Below are 18907 nucleotides of genomic sequence, written 5' to 3'. Positions count from 1 at the left end.
TAAAAGCAACTACAAATTAGAAAGTCCTAGAAATGCGGGAGCATTTCAGAACTCAGAATTTCCACGTCAAAGAAAAAAATATTACAAGTATCCACAAAGCAAGCAATAGGCCAAGTACCAAGGAACCATGGTCAGGATCACATAAGACCTGGAAGTTTCTACTATAAATGAAAGAACTTTGAAGGCAATATTCCAAAAGGCAAAACATATAAACTTACAACCAAGAATAATTTAATCTGCAAAGGAACTCTACACCCCACTTTAGCTACCTACAGATGTTCAGATCCTTGATCGAGCCATAATCTACATCTGTTCTACTTCCATGTTCATGAATTCTGAAATTCCTTTATCTGATCATAATCTTGAAAGATTTAAGAATTGTGATGAATGTCAAGTATGTCTTGAAAGATGATCGATTATTTTTGGGCATGGCTATATATGGGATTTGTTCCCCCCCCTTCTGTTTTTAATGGGGGCATGGTTTAGTAGTTAATAATAGATAACATTTGTTAAAGCACCTAAAGTTTTGCAAAAGGCTTTAAAAATAGTCTCACTTGATCCTCACAATAATTCTAGGATGAAGGTACTGTTCTTCTCGTTTTACAGATGAGGAAACCAAGGCAGACAAGTTAAGTGAGTTGTCCCTGATTATACAAGCTACTAAGTGTATGAGCTCCTGATACGAAAAAAAAAGTTCTGAAAAAAGCAGACAGAATGGCTATTTTGAAAATAAGACCTATGATTTGTTATATGCTTTTAAAAATGGATGAAATGTGTTGGAATAAAAAAATTTAAAAGAGGGATCATAGTACCCATAACCTTAGTGTTTAAATGAATTTGGCTCCAAATCAAATTAAGTCAGCTAGTGAATTTCAGCTTAATAATAGTAAATCTACATACCATACAAATGGAAAAATAAAAAAGGCCACCAACCTGGAGAAGTATACCTGTGTCTTCAGAGGTCCCATCTTCACCCTTTTCTTCTTCAACATTCCATCCATCTTTTCTGGTTGAATGTTTACTTACTGCTGGAAAAACAAATCCAAGATCTTTTACAACATGCTTGAAATATCAAATACCCAAGAATTATCATTTGTAGGAAAACTAAATAATTCAAGAAAATGGATAGCCCAGAGGAAACACCGTGGGAGTAGAAACACCAAAGAAAAACAAATGCTTGAATATATGGATCGAAGGGATATGGTTGGGGATGGAGCCTCTAAATGAACATCCTAGTGCAAACATCAACAACATGGAAATGGGCTCTGATCAAGGACACAAGTAATACCCAGTGAAATTGCGTGTTGGCTGTGGGAAGGGTGGGTGGAGGGGAGGGCGGGAAATAATATGATTATTGTAACCAAGGAATAATGTTCTAAATTGACTAAATAAATCTATTCAACTGGGGGAAAAAAATTAAAAAATAAATAAAATTATGGATTTGGACTAAAAGTAATAGATAGCATTGAAATGATTTTAATTTAATGTACCAAAGGTTATTTCTCCAATTGTTCAGCCACTGGAGCTAGACAAGTTAGAGATATAACATGTTTCTTTCTTTATTCGTTACATAAGCCTTTGAAAACACCCTATCACAAGTTTCCCTTTTAAAAATATTTCTATACTAAACATAGAACAAGAAAACATTTGTGAAGTGACACTGTGCCTAAGCACTGAGGATACAAATAAAGCTAAAAGACAATCTCTGCCCCTAAAAGAGCTTCCATTCCAATGGCAGAAGGGAACCTACAAAAAGGAGGTAAAAAGTAGGAGGGCAACAGGAGACAGGAAGCTATTGCAGTCAGGGGCCAAAGGAAGCTGGTACAGGTCCATACAAATGCCGCTTTCCAAGAAGCATGTAACAATGGGCCTTAAAGACGAATGAACAATGGCGAGTGGAAAGGGCTGTGGGGGGAGGCCGTTTTAGGTGTGGAGGCTTTAGGCAGGAAGGTAAATACCAGCATGAGCCAGTAGTGGAATTGTTCAATGGTGTTGCTCTCTGTAACCTCATTTGGGGTTTTCTTGGCACAAATATTGGAGTGGCTGGCCATTTTACTCCAGCTCATTTTACAGAGGTGGAAACTGAGGTAAACAGGCTTAAGTGACTTGGCCCAGGGTCACACAAGTTAGCAAATATCTGAGGCAGGATTTGAACTTGGTTATATGCCCCCTTCTCTCCACTAACACAGTCATCATCCTAGTTCAGATCTAGAAGAGTTTATAAAAAGCTTTTCTATTCTATTTCAAAACTTTCTTTTTAAAATTTCAATTTTATTTTCACATTTTATTCTCTTCTTTGACAAAAAAATAACGCCTGCTACAAACATGCCCAGTCAAGCAAAACAAATTCCTGGATTAGCCATGTCCAAACCCCCCTATGTTTCAATGTGCATTCTGAGTTGACTAACTCTATCTGGAGGAGGACAGCGGGCTTCATCATGAAACAGTTCACTCAAACGGTGGTTGTTCATTCTATTGATGGAAATTTCCACGTGGTTCCAAGTTTTGTCCTTTTCCTACCTCTGTTTACTTCACTTTGCATTAGACCAAACACGTACTCCCAGACTTCCCTGAAGTCATCCCATGGTGCTTCATTTACATTCACACACCACAATTTAACCGGCTACACCCTCCCCCAGTTTCTGTTTCTTTTGTCATCACAAAATGAGATGCTATAAATATTTCTGTGCATTTTGGGCCTCCTTTTCCCTTGCTCTCGCAGGAGTATCGACTAGGAGTGATGTTAAGGGGTTCCAAGGGCCCACATGGCCACATGGTTTTATGGGGATAGATGTCTAAACTACTGCAATAACCTGCTGCTTGGTCTCCCCAACTCAAGCTTCTTCCCTGCTCTTGTCCATCTTCCACTAAACTATCAAAGTTAAACTCCCTAAAGCAAAGCACACGGCTGAGCGAGTTACTTCTATTCCGTCAACTCCTTTGGCTCGTCACGAATATACCTCTAGGACCCCCAAACCCTCTGCAGCCCGGCCCCTTCCCACCTTCTCCTATACTTCATTTCCTTCTACATACTCTACTGGTGACTGATTATAACACAACTCCCCAGAGGTGAAACAGAGGCACGTATCCCTATGCACAAATATCTATAGCAGCACTTTTCTGTGGGAGTGAAGAGCAAGGCCATCCATTGAGGAAAGGATAAACAAAGGATGATTTAGGAATAAAATGGATTGATTACGCTGTAAGAAATGGTGAAAGGGATATATGCAGAGAATCCTGGGAAGATCTGCAGGGAAAAATGAGCAGTACCAGAAACATTTAAACAACGACTACAAATAACAAAGGAAAAGAACTTGCTTATGTGAAAAGGGTTTTCCCCCTCTTGACAAAGATACGGATGCTATCAGACACGGAAGGTCTGGCTTTGTTTTGCAGAGCCATTTGCCTTTGTTACCAGGGAGCAGTCTAAGGGGGTGAGAAGGGAAGACTGGGAAATGACAGTGATGGGTTTGGTTTTTGATCAATAAACACTGTCAGAGTAAAATAATGCCATGAAGGATTCTCGGTAACTTCTAAACTGCTCATAATTTCACCTGCACTTCAACTTCAATGTGTGATCTTATACTAATGTGGCTACTTCCCCCCTTCAGTGTAAACTTCAAGTTACCAGTTTTACTTTGTGAGAATCCTGTCCTGGCATAAATTCTACATGGAGATACAAACAACAGGCTTCGTGAGGTGCCACGGGTTACAACTCACAGTTGATCTACTGTCTCTTATTCTCGATATGATTCATCTGCCCCCTTTTTTCAAGCATACACGTTCTGGATAACATCTTTTAGATGGTTTGAATAGAAGTTCATTTTTGTTGGTTGGCCAAGAGTCCCTCAAATGCCCTGTGTAGGATGGGCTGGAATGAGGAGAGACTGGAGGCAGGTAGCCTGACCAGTAGGCTATTATAATAGTTTAGGCGTGAGGCAATGACCATCTGCACCAGGCTGGTGGCAGGATCAGAGGAGAAAAGACAGAGATAGAGCAAAGATAGGATATAAAGAGAACCTTGTGACTTATTGGGGGGCGAGGGGGAGGAGAATGGGAATTGATGCTGGTGAAGAGTAAGAAGTTGAGATTGTGAGCCCAGGTGGATCAGGAGGCTAATGACTTAAAAAGGAGAATTGGGAAGAAGGGAGGGAGAAATAATGTTTGGCTCTGGACATTTTGAATTTAAGATATTTTATAAGGGCAGTTGGGTAGCTCAGAGGATGGAGAGCCAGGCCTAGAGACAGGAGGTCCTAAATTCAAATCTGGCCTCAGACACTTCCCAGCTGCATGACCCTGGGCAAGTCACTTAACTCCCACTGCCTAGCCTTTACCACTCTTCTGCCTTGGAACCAATACAGAGTACTGATTCCAAGGCAGAAGGTAAGGGTTCTATTTAAAAAAAAAAAAGTCAGGTCTGAACTATTTTGATTGCATGCTATGCCTTCTTATCTTTATTCTTCTCATTTGGTATTAATTTTGAATTTTTTCTAGCAAGTCAATGGTCTGACTACACAAACAACTAATAAATGTAGTTTAGGAAAGCTGAGTTGGTATCAGTATAATAATCAGTATTAGCTGATTATTTTCTACATCTATATAAAAATTAAATTCATTTGGTCAATTTTATTATGTCAAGAAGTTAAAGTTTATATAGGCATGAAGCTTCAAGTCTTTGGTTTCTTTTATTTCCTAATTCCTAATGAAAATCTCTGAACCATCTTTTTTTTTTTATCTGTAACTTCTCTGTGGTTTTTGGTTTCACAGGTATTGAGAATGTTAATAATGATGATGATGATGATGATAGATGACATTTACATAGTTCTTTAATAGTGGCAAAGGACTTCACATATATGAGTTCATTTGAGCCTCAAAATCATTCTGTGGGGTACGGACTACGTGCTATGATCTGAATTTTACAAGCGAGGAGGTAAATATCAGAGGTAGGACTGAAGCACAGATCTTCCTGACTCTAAGGCCAGTAACCTATATTACTGACACAGTTCAGTTCATCTATTTTGTTACTATTTTTCAGTAACAAAGTATTTTTAATTAAGGCATATCCTTTCATCCTTTTTGGGGAGATAATACTATTGCACATCTAACAGATGACAGGCTATTGTAAATATAATTTTTACAGGCCCTTGGAAACAAAAAACTGCGTGTGACTTGCTTTGTTGTAATATTTGTTTAATTGTGGTGTTCTGAAACCAAACCTGCCACATCCCTGAGGCATATCAGCATATGACCCTGGCCAAAGCATTCAATCCCTCAGTTTCTATAGGAGATGACTCTGGGAAATTAAAACTATAAAATAGGAGCATATACAGAAGGAAGGGAAAGTGTAGTACAATAGAGTTTGGGGCCTGGATTAAAGATACGGCTCAACTCTTGACTCTTAATATTGGGTGTGAGATCTTGGTCAAGTAATTAACTACATTTGAATTCTACAATTCCTTACAACATTTTTTTGGGTAAAATAATCTTATTCCCTCCCCCGCCATTACGTTTTATTTCATTTTTAAAATTTTGACTTTCAAATTCTCTCCCTCTCGACCACTCTCTGAGACAGAAAGTAATCTGAAAAAGATTTTACATGTGCAATCATTAAAAATATCTTAGATGACTATACATATGTAAAACCTCCAACCAGTTCAGTTACTTCAACCACTCACTGGACAAGAATTTTACTTTTAAGACCATCAAAAGTAATGTTTATCCACAGTCTGAAACTTTTTTTTCAAAAAATCCTTACCTTCTGCCTTGGATCCATATTGGCAGTAAGGGCTAGGCAATGGAGGTTAAGTGACTTGCCCAGGGTCACACAGCTAGGGAGTATCTAAGGCCAAATTTGAACCCAGGACCTCCCATCTCTAGGCCTGGCTCTCAATCCACTGAGCCACCCAGCTACCCCCTGAAACTTTTGATTCTTAGCCCCTAATTCTTTTCTTTTACTACTACAGGAAAAGGAGGATGCACAAGGTTGATGGCCTTTTTGTAATTTTCCTTGTTTCAGAAATTGTGATGTTCAATATCACTTAATGACCAGTCCTCCTTATGGATAAGCTGCTCCACTGTCAACTAGGCTGGTTGTTAGATAGCAGAGAGGGGGTATCACTGGGATCATAACACAAAGCTTTTCTGGCTCAGTGGAAATGTGCTCAAGTGGCACAGCTTTTAGAACCCAAGATCACCTTAGAAACCAATGAAGCATTAGAGCAAAGTGTATGTGGAAGACAAGCTTTTACTAGAGTTCTATTATTTTCTCACCCCAAACATGTCAGTATCCTTTTCTTAACAAGAAGTCAACATGAACAGAAATTTTCGATTAGATGGGCTGTCCCTTCCCATGACCACCATAAGACCTCCCTCCTGGAACTTTCTGGAAGAGGCCCATCTTTCCAGCTTTTAATTTCTATAATCTCTGTCACTTCCTAGTACCCTAATCTCTACTGTGGTATCAGAGTGGTACCTGGAAAAGATGGCAAATAAAGTTCATACACCCATCATAATTAAAATTGACCTAAAGACTCTAAGACCATATAAGAAGATTCAAGATAAAGAGGTTTGAGTTACTTTCAGGTCCTATTATTAAAAGATTTCATCAAAGTCATTTAGCTCTTCACCTAAATTATTCACCTAAATAGAAATAATATGATTTAAAAGCACTGATATGAATAATGAAAATCTAGTATCAGTAATACTGAGAGATGTCCGGAAAACAATGAAGAAAGAAATGTTGGAAAGAATGTGCAGGGCAAAATTATCACCGATAATCATGCGCATTGTGGCCTAGATATAGAGTAGAGTAGTGTCCTGGGTATCTATATTTTATAATGAAAATAAATGTGTTGAGGATCTTTCAGTCTTGGAATTCACTGGTCTTCAGCAAAGGTATAAAAAGCAGGGCAGGCGGATGCTTAATGAGTTTCCACCATGGCAACCTGAAGATCTGGGTCTGAAATCTTGCCTGACACTAATTAGGGAGAAGTTATACAATCTGAGATTTGGTTTTCCCATCTGTAAAATGGGGATAATAATAATAGCACCTCCCTCACAGTATTTTGAGGATTAAATGATTAATGTAGATAAAATGCTTTGGAAACCTTAAAATACTAAAGGCAATTTTTTATCTTGTAAGTGAAAATTAAAGACATTCCTTACCCGATTTCTTTTTAATGATTGCTTTTTTAGCTGTCAATTCATTATCAGATTCTTCTTCTTCAGACAGCTCACTGTCACCATTAGTTTTCTGTTCCTCCATTAAATCTTCAGGGGCAAAGGGGGACTGATCCACAATGACTTCAAAGATTCCTTTAGCTATCGTTTGTACCAAGGTATGGCTATGGATAGAAGCATAAGGAAAAGATGAGATTAAAATGAATGATACCTATTGGGGTACATGAAGGAATGAGAATTACTCAATTTCTGATCGACTTGTTTTGTGTTTAAGGTTAGTCAATTGGTCAATGAGCATTTCAGTGACTAGATACAAAGAGATATCTACTTATATGTTAAGCAACTATGGCGATAAAAGCACGAAGTGACCAACCAAGTGCAAAGGTGAACAGATGACAGTGGACAGTGGAACAAGTTGCTTGAGTGGCTGGAACAGTTAAACTAGCAGCTCAACTATCAGTAAAAACCCAAGTGTCTAATTGGTATTTCAACTTGGGCTCTATCGTCCCAATTCCTTATACTTGCATAGCATTTTAGGGCCTACAAGCACTTTCTGCATAACCACCTTGTGAAGGAGGGAGCACCACTGTTATTCTCATTTTTCAGATGAGGAAAGGCAACCTCAGAGAGGTTAGGTGACGGTGCCAGAGTCACAAGTCTATTAAATGTTTACAGCTTGAACTCAAATCCAGTATTACCAACTCCAAGACCAAGTTCAGCGCTCTTATCACTTCATGACACACAACCTCTAATGACAGTAGAGAAAGATTCAGGATGTGGCATGACTTGATAGGATGGTCTTTTTTTTAAGATTAGAAGAATTTGAAGAAAAGTTATACATAAGGCAGCAAAACATGAGTTTTACTCCTTAGTTACTTACTCCTTAGTTTTAGCTGCAATCTTGCAGAATGGATCAATAAACTTGAGATTCTGATCTGCCCCAAGCTGCAATTTAAAAGTATGAGGAAATAAGAGAAAATAAGAACAGAGAAAACCGCTTTTGTCTCCTTTTCAAACATGTTACAGGCAGTAAGTTTTTTGGGAAACACGTTATGGAATCCACTGAAGCATTTCAATAGTTTGACTTAGAAATTTAAAAAGTAATTTCTGCATTAACTGGAGCTGATTCTTTAGTATTCATGCACATGTCCTCGGAGCTACCTTGTTCATTTAGCTACCACGTCATGGCACCACTAGTCAAAGCCAGGAGCTGGAGAAATTCTGCTCTGTGGTCTTTGATCCTCTCCTAGCCAGAAAACGTCTAAGCCTGGCTCTCCGGATTATCAATGTAATTATGTCATAATGGAGATTATAAGAAACTGGGTTAGCTCTACACTGGAAAAAGCTTCCCACCTTAAAGGAGAGCCTCACATAAAGTACTGTAATTGTTACAATACATCAGGTTGTTTTAGTGACCTGGGTGGCTCACCCGGCTTGGCTTGACCACCAACAAACACCACAAGCAGGCTACTGGCCTTACCTCCTTTGCTCCCACTTTTGCTAGCTCATCTAGATAGATGTCGATGAAGTGGAATTTCACTCCGTTTGGAGAATTGCTCTCAGGGTGCAGAATTTCCTTCATCAAGACATCCAGAAAAAGCTTGATCCGGCTAGTGAAAAAACACAGCACAATTGTATGTATTATAGTTAAAAGTTAAAAATAGTTGTTAAACAGCTCAAGGTTAGTATTTTTTAGTAATGATTTTAACAGCTCATAATGTGAGCAAATAAGTATTTTTTAAGTACTCACTACATTCTAGGCACTATGCTAAATATACTAATAAATGCGAATATATACAAAGTGGTTCAATACAAGGTCGTTTGGGAGGGAGGGCACTAGCATTTGGAAGGATTAAGAGGGGATCCACACAGAAGATGAGTACCTGAGATGCATTACTCTAGTAGTGAATGTATTCCAGGCATGAAGGACAGATAGTACAAAGAAATGGAGATAGGAAATGAAGTGTCATGAGTGAAGAACAAAGAGACCAGTTTGGCTGAATCACAGAATATGGGAAGGGAAGTCATGATAAATAAGGCTGAAAGACTGGTTGAAGCCAAGGAGCATAAGGTTTTACCTCTTTTATCAAGCTGCTAATTCTCTTTTCATATTTTTATTCTATACCTCTTAGTTCTTTCCCTTCTTTCCTCTATAGCTCTCATTTGGTTTTTAAAAGAGTATTTTGGTTCCTTCTTTAACTCTCCTAGGAATGTTTATTGGACGTGTGTCCAAGCTGTATTTTGAGGCTTTACTTATAGATTTTTACACTTTTCTCCAGTGTCTTCCTAAGTTGCTCAATGTGACTGTTTGGCTTTCCTGACCAGAGTTCAGTTTTGTGCATTCTCTAGATCGTCGCTGAGGCTGTGGGTGGGAGAGAGCCAGGCTGAATGCCTCCTCTCGTTTTGGTACCCTGGCCCCTTAGGTAGTACAGGGCGCTGAAGTTTTAACAGCACGCTTTCTATTCTATCTTAGAGGCTGAAGCCACTGGAGTCACTTAGTCAAACCTATGCCTAAGGGAAATCACTTTGGAAGCAGTGCGTAAGAGGGACTGGAGAGGCAAGACCCTCGGGCAGGGAGACCACTGCAACAGTCCCAAGTAAGAGGGGACGAGGACCAGAACTAAGGTGGTAGCTGTGAGAGAAGAGGGTCAGATGCCAAAGATGTTGTGGAAGTAGGAACGACAAGATACGGCAAGTGATTAGAAATGTGGGGCTGGTGGGGGAAAAGGAGTAGGAGGTGAGGAGTTAAGGATAATCCCGGAAGGATGGTGCAGCGCTTTGGACAGAAGCAGGGACATTTCAAATAGGGGAGGAGTTTGGGAGAAGGATGATGAGTTCCAGTTTGGATGGGTGGGAGTGAAGCTTAGAGGAGAGACTATACCTGTGACTCATATAATAGACTCTGAGGTTTATACTTTCTCATTTTTTTTTCAAATGGAAGCACAGAAATGCCAAGTACCTTGCCTTAGCTCCAGAGTCACTGCATTAATATCAGTGAGAGATGCTAACTCAGGTCCCCCACAAGCCTTAGGGCTGCTTCTATGATGCCACACTGCCTTTTAGGGCAAACAACAAAACCATAATATCTCCTAGGAGAGTATTTTACTTAACTTGGTTGAACTTCAGTTTCCTCATCTATAAAATTGGACATACATTTCTTTCTGGCTCTAAATCTATGACCCTATGACAAACGGCAATATATATATAATGGAATAAAAATCTGGAGAATCTGGCCAAAGAAATGCAGAAAGATTTTTCTCACTATCTCCTTTCCTATCCTTAACTCTACTGTATGTTTTTGCTTACTATATATATACTATGTATACTTTTGCTTTTTATATTGTTCCCTCTGGGCATTCTTCTCCTCATTCGGAAAGGGCCAGCTCAAGTTCCACCTTCTTGCTATATAAAACCTCTTCTTGCTCACACTGATCTTTGACCAAATTCCTTTTGTACTTTTTGTCCAAACTGCACCATCAGAACCTTATTAAATACAGTCCTATTAACTATACAGCACAAATTAGAACTTCCTAATAGCATGCATGGCTATTTTGTAATTAACTCCCACTTATGTCTTATTCCTCAACTGAATTTCAAGATCTGTATGGACAAGTACTATGATATGCTTTTTTTTCCTACCATAAAGTAATGCCTTTAGCACTGTGTTTGATACTGAACTACTTTGCTGGTTGATTGGAGCCTTACGTAAATCCATGATCTTGAAGTTTGCTATTATCGGTCATTTAACAACTGTTTATTAATTGGTTATTCTGTGTACAAGTACTGTGCTGTGGCTAAATCTCATAGATTACGAACCTTTCATCCCAGCCATTTCTCTTCAGAACTTCGAAGGATTGCCGCAGGACCAAACGAATTAACTAAAGATAAAAAAGTGTTACACAAGAAAGTAGACATTTCCATCTAGTTCAGTGAAATAAGGGTATTAACACTGTTGGGAGTCCAAACACTTACACTTTAATCTATGTAACTCCCAGGTAATATAATACCAAAGTATTATTTCCCAAATCTACCTCTTAAAATGGCACAAGAGTGAACCAAACCTCAAATTTTCAAATATGCAAGCTAAAGAATGCCATTACCTTTGTATCTCTGTAATTTCAATTTTTTACTTTGTTCATTTTACATTCTGTTTTGTATTTGGAATGGTCTTTGTTGGCCAATATAAGCTTTTGTGTATTTCCCCCGACAAGTGATTTTGAGTTTGTATGTTATAACTAACTTGTCTTAGAATGTTATGCAATAAAGCAAAAAAGACAATAACTCCTGCCTCACCCCCAAACCAGCCCAAGCTCTTACCATATAATATTTGTCTAGGCGCTGCTGATCGATTCCTTTCCATTCTCGATTCATGGTTTTCCAAAAAGTCTGGATGAAGAGGTGTTCTATGGTAAACAAAAGTACCTAAACATCTGATTCCCAAGATAACTAACATTGTACTATCTCAGAAACAACAGACAATTAGCTTTAAACAGTTCTCTGAACTCAAGAAAAGCACACTTGGCTGTTCAAAGAGATTCTCTCAAATATGTGCATATGTAAATTCAGCTATATAGAAGTGAAAGTCTCAGTACTTCAGGATTTTTGGTCAAAGAAGTCATTTGTTAAAACAGCACTACACTTAAATGGATATTTGCAATGTCTGCATGTAGTTACTCATGCACTTCTGTCCTTACAATATCAAAAATCTTAAAAACCAATGATAAGTAGAAATTTTATATACTCATCTCTAAGGCCTACAGGCAATGACCAAAACTTTAAAGGAAAGTAGAAAAAGAAATGAAGAATAATGATCAACTAGGCCAACCAAAATTAAATAAGGACTTACGAGCCTCCAAGTTGTTAACAACATGAATGAGTTGGGAAATGGTATCAGCTAATTCCTCCTGTAAAGTTAAAATACTGCTGTTAAAACATGACAACAATGCATAGTGACAACATAATGGCCTGTGCCCCCCTCACACCTGCTGATGAGATTTTCAACATAACTTCAACTAGGAAATGTCATATATGAAATCTCACATTTCCACCAATTTATTTATGCCAGCTGTGTCTTTGAGGACTTGTTTAAAGCAGAATGTAGGAAAATATTCCCTACTGTCACTTTAGCTGATCTGGACTATAAATAAATTAGTAATCAGTTTCTTTCTTCAAAATAGAGGTATCAATATTTGTATTGTGATATGAAAAAATGTCAAATAATTAAAAAGCAATGAAGCCTGAAGTGCAGTTTGATAATAAAAGTATAGTATGGCTCTATATTAGGATATCCTTCCTCTACTACTGATTCAATCTATGATTTTAGACAAATCAAGACAAAGTAGAATGATAAATATAAATGTGAATTGGAAGGAATTAAGGAGCATCAGTTTAAGACCAACACAACACATGTATTAGGTGCATCATGAGTTACATACAGGTCAAATGACATAACTGGGAGACATTTGTGGGGAGGTATTTATTTTTTAAAAAGAGTATCTGCAAAGTAATTTCTATTTATTGTGAGACAGAGCAAATCATCTTCTGATCCCAAGTTTGGTTCTGGATCTACTTTCAAATTTTCTTCTTTCCATTAATCTAATGTTTCACTAATTTTGCATGAAAGTAAAAAATGATTTACATGACCAGCAAGTTCATTTTCATGAAAATGAGCAAACCAGCAAAAATTTTTAAGTGCCCTAGAAAAAGCAGGTATGCTAATGGTTATTAATACCCAAAGAAGTACAAATTATTCCATTCATTCTTTTTTTTTATTACCTTCCACTTAGAATTAATACTATGTATTGGTTCCACAGCAGAAGAGCAGTAAGGGCTAGGCAATGGGAGTTAGGTAACAGGGTCATACACAGTGTAACCCCCCCCAGAAGTGAGAGTGAAATCAAAGCCAGAGTCTAGAAACAGCCAGACACATAGCACTTCTCATAGGAGAACTCAACCACTCTTCTCCCCCAAATACTGTATGTTCTTCCAAGAAATTATTGATGCAGGAATTCTGTGAGAAGCTGGGTCACACACTGACATACTGAATGATGACCTCTAGAAAACTCTGTTCAGTCATCTAGGTAATTTAAATCCATTGTTTCCATCCTGTTAATCATTGACTTCCATTGTAAGTGATCTAATCCCACCTGCCTGATTCAACCCTCTATTTGTAGCTACCTGAAATCAATAAACTTTGTCACTGATCAGCAAGAGGCCTGTGAGTCTGTCTGTAAGTCTCTCTGTGACCCTCTTGATCCTAACCTTATTCCTCTTATCTCATTCTGAGATCCACAAATAAGACCCAGTTGAGCTGGGCTTAACAACATAGCTAGGAAGTGTCGGAGGCCAGATCTGAACCTAGGACCTCCCGACTCTAGGCTTGGCTCTCCATCCACTGAGTCACTCAGCTGCCTCCTCCATTATTTCTTAAATGATAATGGGAGGAATCAATGAATATCATCATTTAAAATGAACAATGAAAACTATCACTTTGCTCACTGATAAAATACAAACTTGTAAAATAAAACTTATTGTATTAGCAGTTGAATTATGACTGAAGACACACCTAAAATTTATGGGCATCTTTCATTTTAAAGTAAATACGTATGATACGTAATCCCTTCATTTTTTCTGAGAATAGTGAGGAATATTAAACAGTATATTAGAGTTCTCCATAAGATAGTTGCCCAGCTAGGGCAAATCAATTAACTTCTCTGATCCTCAAGTTTCCTCATATGTAAAATGAGAGGGTTGGACTTGATGGCCTCCAGTCCCTTCCAGCTATGATTCTAAGTTTTGCTGAATAGTAATAATAGTCAATATTATGTATGGTTTTAAGGGGTTTACCTCACAACAGTTCTGGGAAATAGGAAGCAATTATTTTAATGAATAACTAACCAAATTGGGAATTTTTTCTACCTACCTTATAGAGTTGCTAATTTTAAAAAGTTTTTTTTTTTTTAAAATTCAGGTAGCTCAAAGGAAATGGTCTTACCTGTAGAAGAGATTCATCTTGCATCCACATGCAATAAAAAAGTCCTTTCCATATTTTTAATAATTCTTCTTGACTGAAACCACCTAAAGTACAAACAAATACACAGAATTCTTATTTTAAAATGTACACATCCATTTTCTAAAAAGAAACACACAAAGTAAAATATATATTATGTAGATGAGATCCATAAAACATATCTCTGGGTGATATGAATTTTATTTTCACTTTTTGGCAACATGGGAGAAGAATTAGTTTTATTTTACTTGGCTACAGGAAGGAGTTCTAAGAACAAAGGATAGAATCTTTAAGGAGACAGATTTTAGTTCAACATAAAAGCTTCTAAATAATCAAAGTTACCAAAAATGGAATGGAACTGTTTTATGGGGAATGGTGAATTCTCTGTCATGGAACAGGCTTAATGAGGAAGATGAAAAGAGATTTCATTTATTGAATGGATATCTGGATAAAATTACTTTAAGGTTTTTCCTAATACTGTTTTTTTTTTTAATCCCCAAACATTAACTTTCCCTCTTACCATTAACAAAATAACTGATTCATTCTAAAATATTTTAAATATCATTAGATGTTAAGTATCTATTTTCTCCATTCCTGTAGTTAAGTCTTATCAACAATATTAATGGGAAAATAAAACAAAGTTTACTGTAAATACAATTTAAAATACTCATATTAAGCATATGTGACTATATTCAAATCTCTTCTTATACTCAAACTTGTTTACTGTATTAAAAAAAGAAAGAGATCTTACCCTAACTTTCTGGTGACTGATTTCTCCTATAACTTGGAACAATTGTACATGTTCAGAGAACAGGAGCATTTACTCTTTTTTTGGGGGGGGAAGGGGGGTTAACTCATCTTGTGCATTTCAAAATATCACCGAACACTTGTAAAATAGAAGTAGGTTGCTAAAATAAATATTGCTCAAAAAAAGGGAAGAGTTTATTCTTTTCTTGAGCTACAGGGTCTTTCACTGGAAGTGTGAATTAAAAAAAAAAGTAGTAATAATCCACCACAGGATTAATTAATAATTAAGTTGAATGAATCAAAAAAGAATTCAGGGGCAGATAGGTGGATTGAGACCCAGTTCTAGAGAGGAGAGGTCCTTCTTTCAAAACTGGCCTCAGGTACTTCCTCACTCTGTGACCCTGGGCAAGTCATTTAATCCCTATTACCCAGCCCTTACTGCTTTTTTTTTGCCTTGGAAAGGAAACAACATATTGATTCTAAGATGGAAAGTAAAGAAAAATAACCCCAAAACTAGACCAACTTTAGGGGTTTGATACTTCATTCTTCAAAAGATACTTTAGTGCTACTGAAAGAATGATCAAAGTAAGGCAATCTCACACAGTGCTCCAAAACCAATTTCCCTTCTGATTAGAAGGCTCAGAAATAACAGAAATCAAGACCAAGGGTCATAATGATCCACAAAGTAAGGAATTAAAATGGCTTACATTCCTACAATATTTTGATAAGACAAATTTAGTTTTCCTCAAAACAAGGTATTTAGAACATTATTAATCTCACTTTACACATGAGGAAATTAAGGCTCAGAGAGGTTTAAAAGTGACTTTTGACCAGGCTTGGGTTAAATTATAGCCTCAAAAGATCTCCACTTTTCATATAAAGGGGGAGTAGTGGTGAAGCTTGGAAATTATAACATAACATAACATGGTAGGTTGAATCTGTAAGAACAGGAAGGTATGGCACTAGTAAGTGGGTAATTTAGTGAGATGGGGGTCATCTAATCAGACTATCTTCACACCAAGAAAAAGAGGAAGTTCTTAGGTTGAGGTGATTCATAAACTCTAAAAGCAAATGAGCGAATGGACTTCAATTTCTTTATCTATAAAATAATGAAGTTGAGCTAAATTATTTCTAAGGCTCTTCTCAATTATAAAATAATTTAATACCTTTTCTTCACATAAACGTGTTGAATATCTCTTCAGAGGGAATATCAAGAATGGAACTATGGATTATGCTTTTTTCACATCAAATTCCTGACACATATACTAATGAACATGCCATCACTACTTAGCCTTTACATGAATACAAAGAAAAATCATTTGTTGACTTTGTCTTAAAATTGTGTGGGCAGCTCAGGAAACAATGACATGCTTTCATCTTTAAAGAGAGCAAAATTGCTACTTAAAATCACACAAAGCCACGATACAATTAACTTGGTCTTTTTAGTCCATTACATTTTATGTATGAAATTGCTCTAAAATATAAATACCCATGTAACAATACAAATAATGAGATGAAAGTGCAATCTCAGCAATGACAACTGCATAAAGAGACATATTTGAACTTAAGGAGCAGTCTCTTTCTGGTGAGCTATTTCTTGGGGCGAAGCATCTCGGGGTAGAGGATAGCTAACCTGGAAGGCAGTTAAGACTTGACATACTGCTGGTGTGACTGGAGGAAAGACAATCATTTAACCTTTCAGTATACTTTATGCAACTCTCTCAAGATTCTAAATTACAGAGGAAGTGCCTGCACTGGTTGAGGGAGGTCTTCCTCCAGGAGTTCCCTGTACCAATGAAACCATTGGTCCTGTCCCTATTCCCATGACTTTAATTGAATAGCAGACTGAGACTAGTTTCTGGCCACTGGCAAGAAAGGCACTCAAGTGTGCAAGTTTATTCCAAATCATTTCATTTCTACATCTTGCTTTTTTCTAACCGTATTTGACCTCATGGGAATTCCATGAAAAATAAAGTCACATTTCTGAAACCATATGTGTAGCATTTATTTCAGTTGTTTAAAAAAAAAAGGCTCAGGAAAATAAAATGTTATACAAACCAGTTTCTTTTAAATTATTCAATATTAAGTCTTCATGGAAAAAAATCTAGATAATTCAATGCATAAGAATTCATCTCAGAATATTCTAAACGCTAAGCAAGCTTTAGAATGATAAAACGGAAGTCATTCTCACAACGAAATGAAAATAATACCCCCGGGCCCATCCTAAGTTGATATATGATCCAATGTGATTATAATTATGAGTCCCATTTATTATCATTACTGATTCTAAACCAAACCAATCAATATGAAAGAACACATATCCCATCGCCTTTATCCAGAATATGAAAATCTGGGACAGAATGTAGTAAAAAGCCTAATGATGAACAATAGCTTTCTACAACAGTGAAATTAATACTAAATTATCACCAGGCCCACTTATCATCCCTACTTATCCTACATATGAATACAATGAATACAATCCTACAAATGAATTCAATATGCGTAGGCATAGTTCTACAATTGTGTGAGCAGATCAGGAAGCCTGAATTTCATCAACAAACATCAGATCAGATGTTGGACACTAAATATACTACATTAAAAGGGTTTTTAAAAAATCATAATTTCCTCTCTTGATGTACAGTTATGGTTTCTGTGTTGAGGGAGGCTTCAATAACACACAAATCTTTCCTGTTCAGATATGCAGTGTATTTGTATGATCTCATCTGAATATAAGAATTTCGGATCTAGAAATTTACAGTATTAATAGACAAAATAATGAAATATGTCAAGATTAAGAAGACCTATAAACTTATGTAGGGTCTACAATCTGGGGCTCTGTTAACTCTTCCCTTTTCATTCCCTGTTCCCTACATAAGTATAATCATCTGTTTGAATTTAGCTTATTGTCCTTCCCAAATCTTAAGAAGTCAGAACTGGTAATTTAAGCACAGATTCTCATTCTCCTAAAAACTGTGAGCTGTTTGAAGTCAGAAGCCAAATTGTTTTATTTCTATTTCTCTAGCATGAGAGTTCTTAACCTGGGATTCTTGAGTTTTTAAAAGAATTTCAATAGTTTCCTTCCTAATCCTATTATTTTTATTGAATGTGTTTTAAAATATTCTGAAGGGGCAGCTAGATAGTTCAATGTATAGAGTCAGGCCTGGAGATGGGACGTCTTGGATTCAAATCTATCTCAGATACTTTCTTAGCTGTGTGATCCTTGGCAAATCACTTAATCTCCACTGCTTCTTCTCGTTCTTTTGCCTGGAAACACTACTTAGTCTTGCTTCTAAGTCATAAAGTGAAGGTTTAAACAAACCAAAAAAGCACCTAAAACAAATCAAAACACAACCATTCTGAGTAGTCTTTTGGCTTCACCAAATTGCCAAAGGGGTACATGACCCCAAAAGCTTAAGTGATTTTCTGGCAGTAGTTACTTAATAAATGTTTGTTGAACTGAATTGGAGATCAGTAGATCTTAAACCTAATAGAAAGCACAAAGCACCAACTCTCCCTTACAAATATTCATATCCTAAAGTTTCCCTGGGTTGAAGGAGATGATAAAGTATTAGGTGATTAGAAACTTTTACACTCAGCAAATGTGAGCACATCTCTGATTCTTCTTTCTAAACCCTCAAATTCAAGAAGAGAAATTATGTAGGGTCCATAGAAATTGCCAGTGGTTGCTGAGGACTGTCCTAGTTTATATGGCAATAGAACAGGTACCCAAACAGTTCTCTCCCTTGCCAGGTTTTGTTATTAAGATATCTCCTTTAAAGAGAAGGCACCGTGAGAGGAGAGAGGAAACACTAATTTCTTCAAACCACCATAAAGTTTGAGAATAGTTTTATAAAGACAAATAGACGTATTGGATTGTTGTGAATGATTTAAAGGGAAACTTGGAATCTCTGATAAAATTTCTAAGAAAGGCTGAACCGTATCATTTGGCCTCATTTGAAGTAGATGTCCTGG

At 37.0% G+C, this 18907-nt stretch overlaps 1 protein-coding gene across 5 annotated transcripts in view; it reads right to left on the bottom strand.

The window, feature by feature from the left end:
* The window catches only part of RRP1B (ribosomal RNA processing 1B), a 55149-nt gene that overhangs the window by 16324 nt on the left and 19918 nt on the right, over positions 1-18907 (bottom strand). For 2 of the 5 annotated variants that reach the window (XM_056797097.1, XM_007493206.3), the window contains exons 2-9: positions 14174-14256; positions 12026-12083; positions 11497-11582; positions 10996-11057; positions 8660-8789; positions 8060-8124; positions 7165-7343; positions 934-1028 (exon numbers count right to left, since the gene is read on the bottom strand). In XM_056797097.1, the coding sequence (XP_056653075.1) occupies positions 934-1028; positions 7165-7343; positions 8060-8124; positions 8660-8789; positions 10996-11057; positions 11497-11582; positions 12026-12083; positions 14174-14203 (705 nt within the window). In that variant the 5' untranslated portion in view covers positions 14204-14256. The remainder of the gene's footprint in view (positions 1-933; positions 1029-7164; positions 7344-8059; positions 8125-8659; positions 8790-10995; positions 11058-11496; positions 11583-12025; positions 12084-14173; positions 14257-18907) is intronic. The other 3 variants (XM_056797098.1, XM_007493208.2, XM_007493207.3) reach the window with 2 other exon arrangements.

The sequence above is a fragment of the Monodelphis domestica genome, chromosome 4 (assembly GCF_027887165.1).
Source record: "Monodelphis domestica isolate mMonDom1 chromosome 4, mMonDom1.pri, whole genome shotgun sequence".
NCBI classification, from domain to species: domain Eukaryota; kingdom Metazoa; phylum Chordata; class Mammalia; order Didelphimorphia; family Didelphidae; genus Monodelphis; species Monodelphis domestica.
The sequence above is the reverse complement of the archived record's forward strand: the minus strand, read 5'-3'. Positions and strand labels throughout refer to the sequence as shown.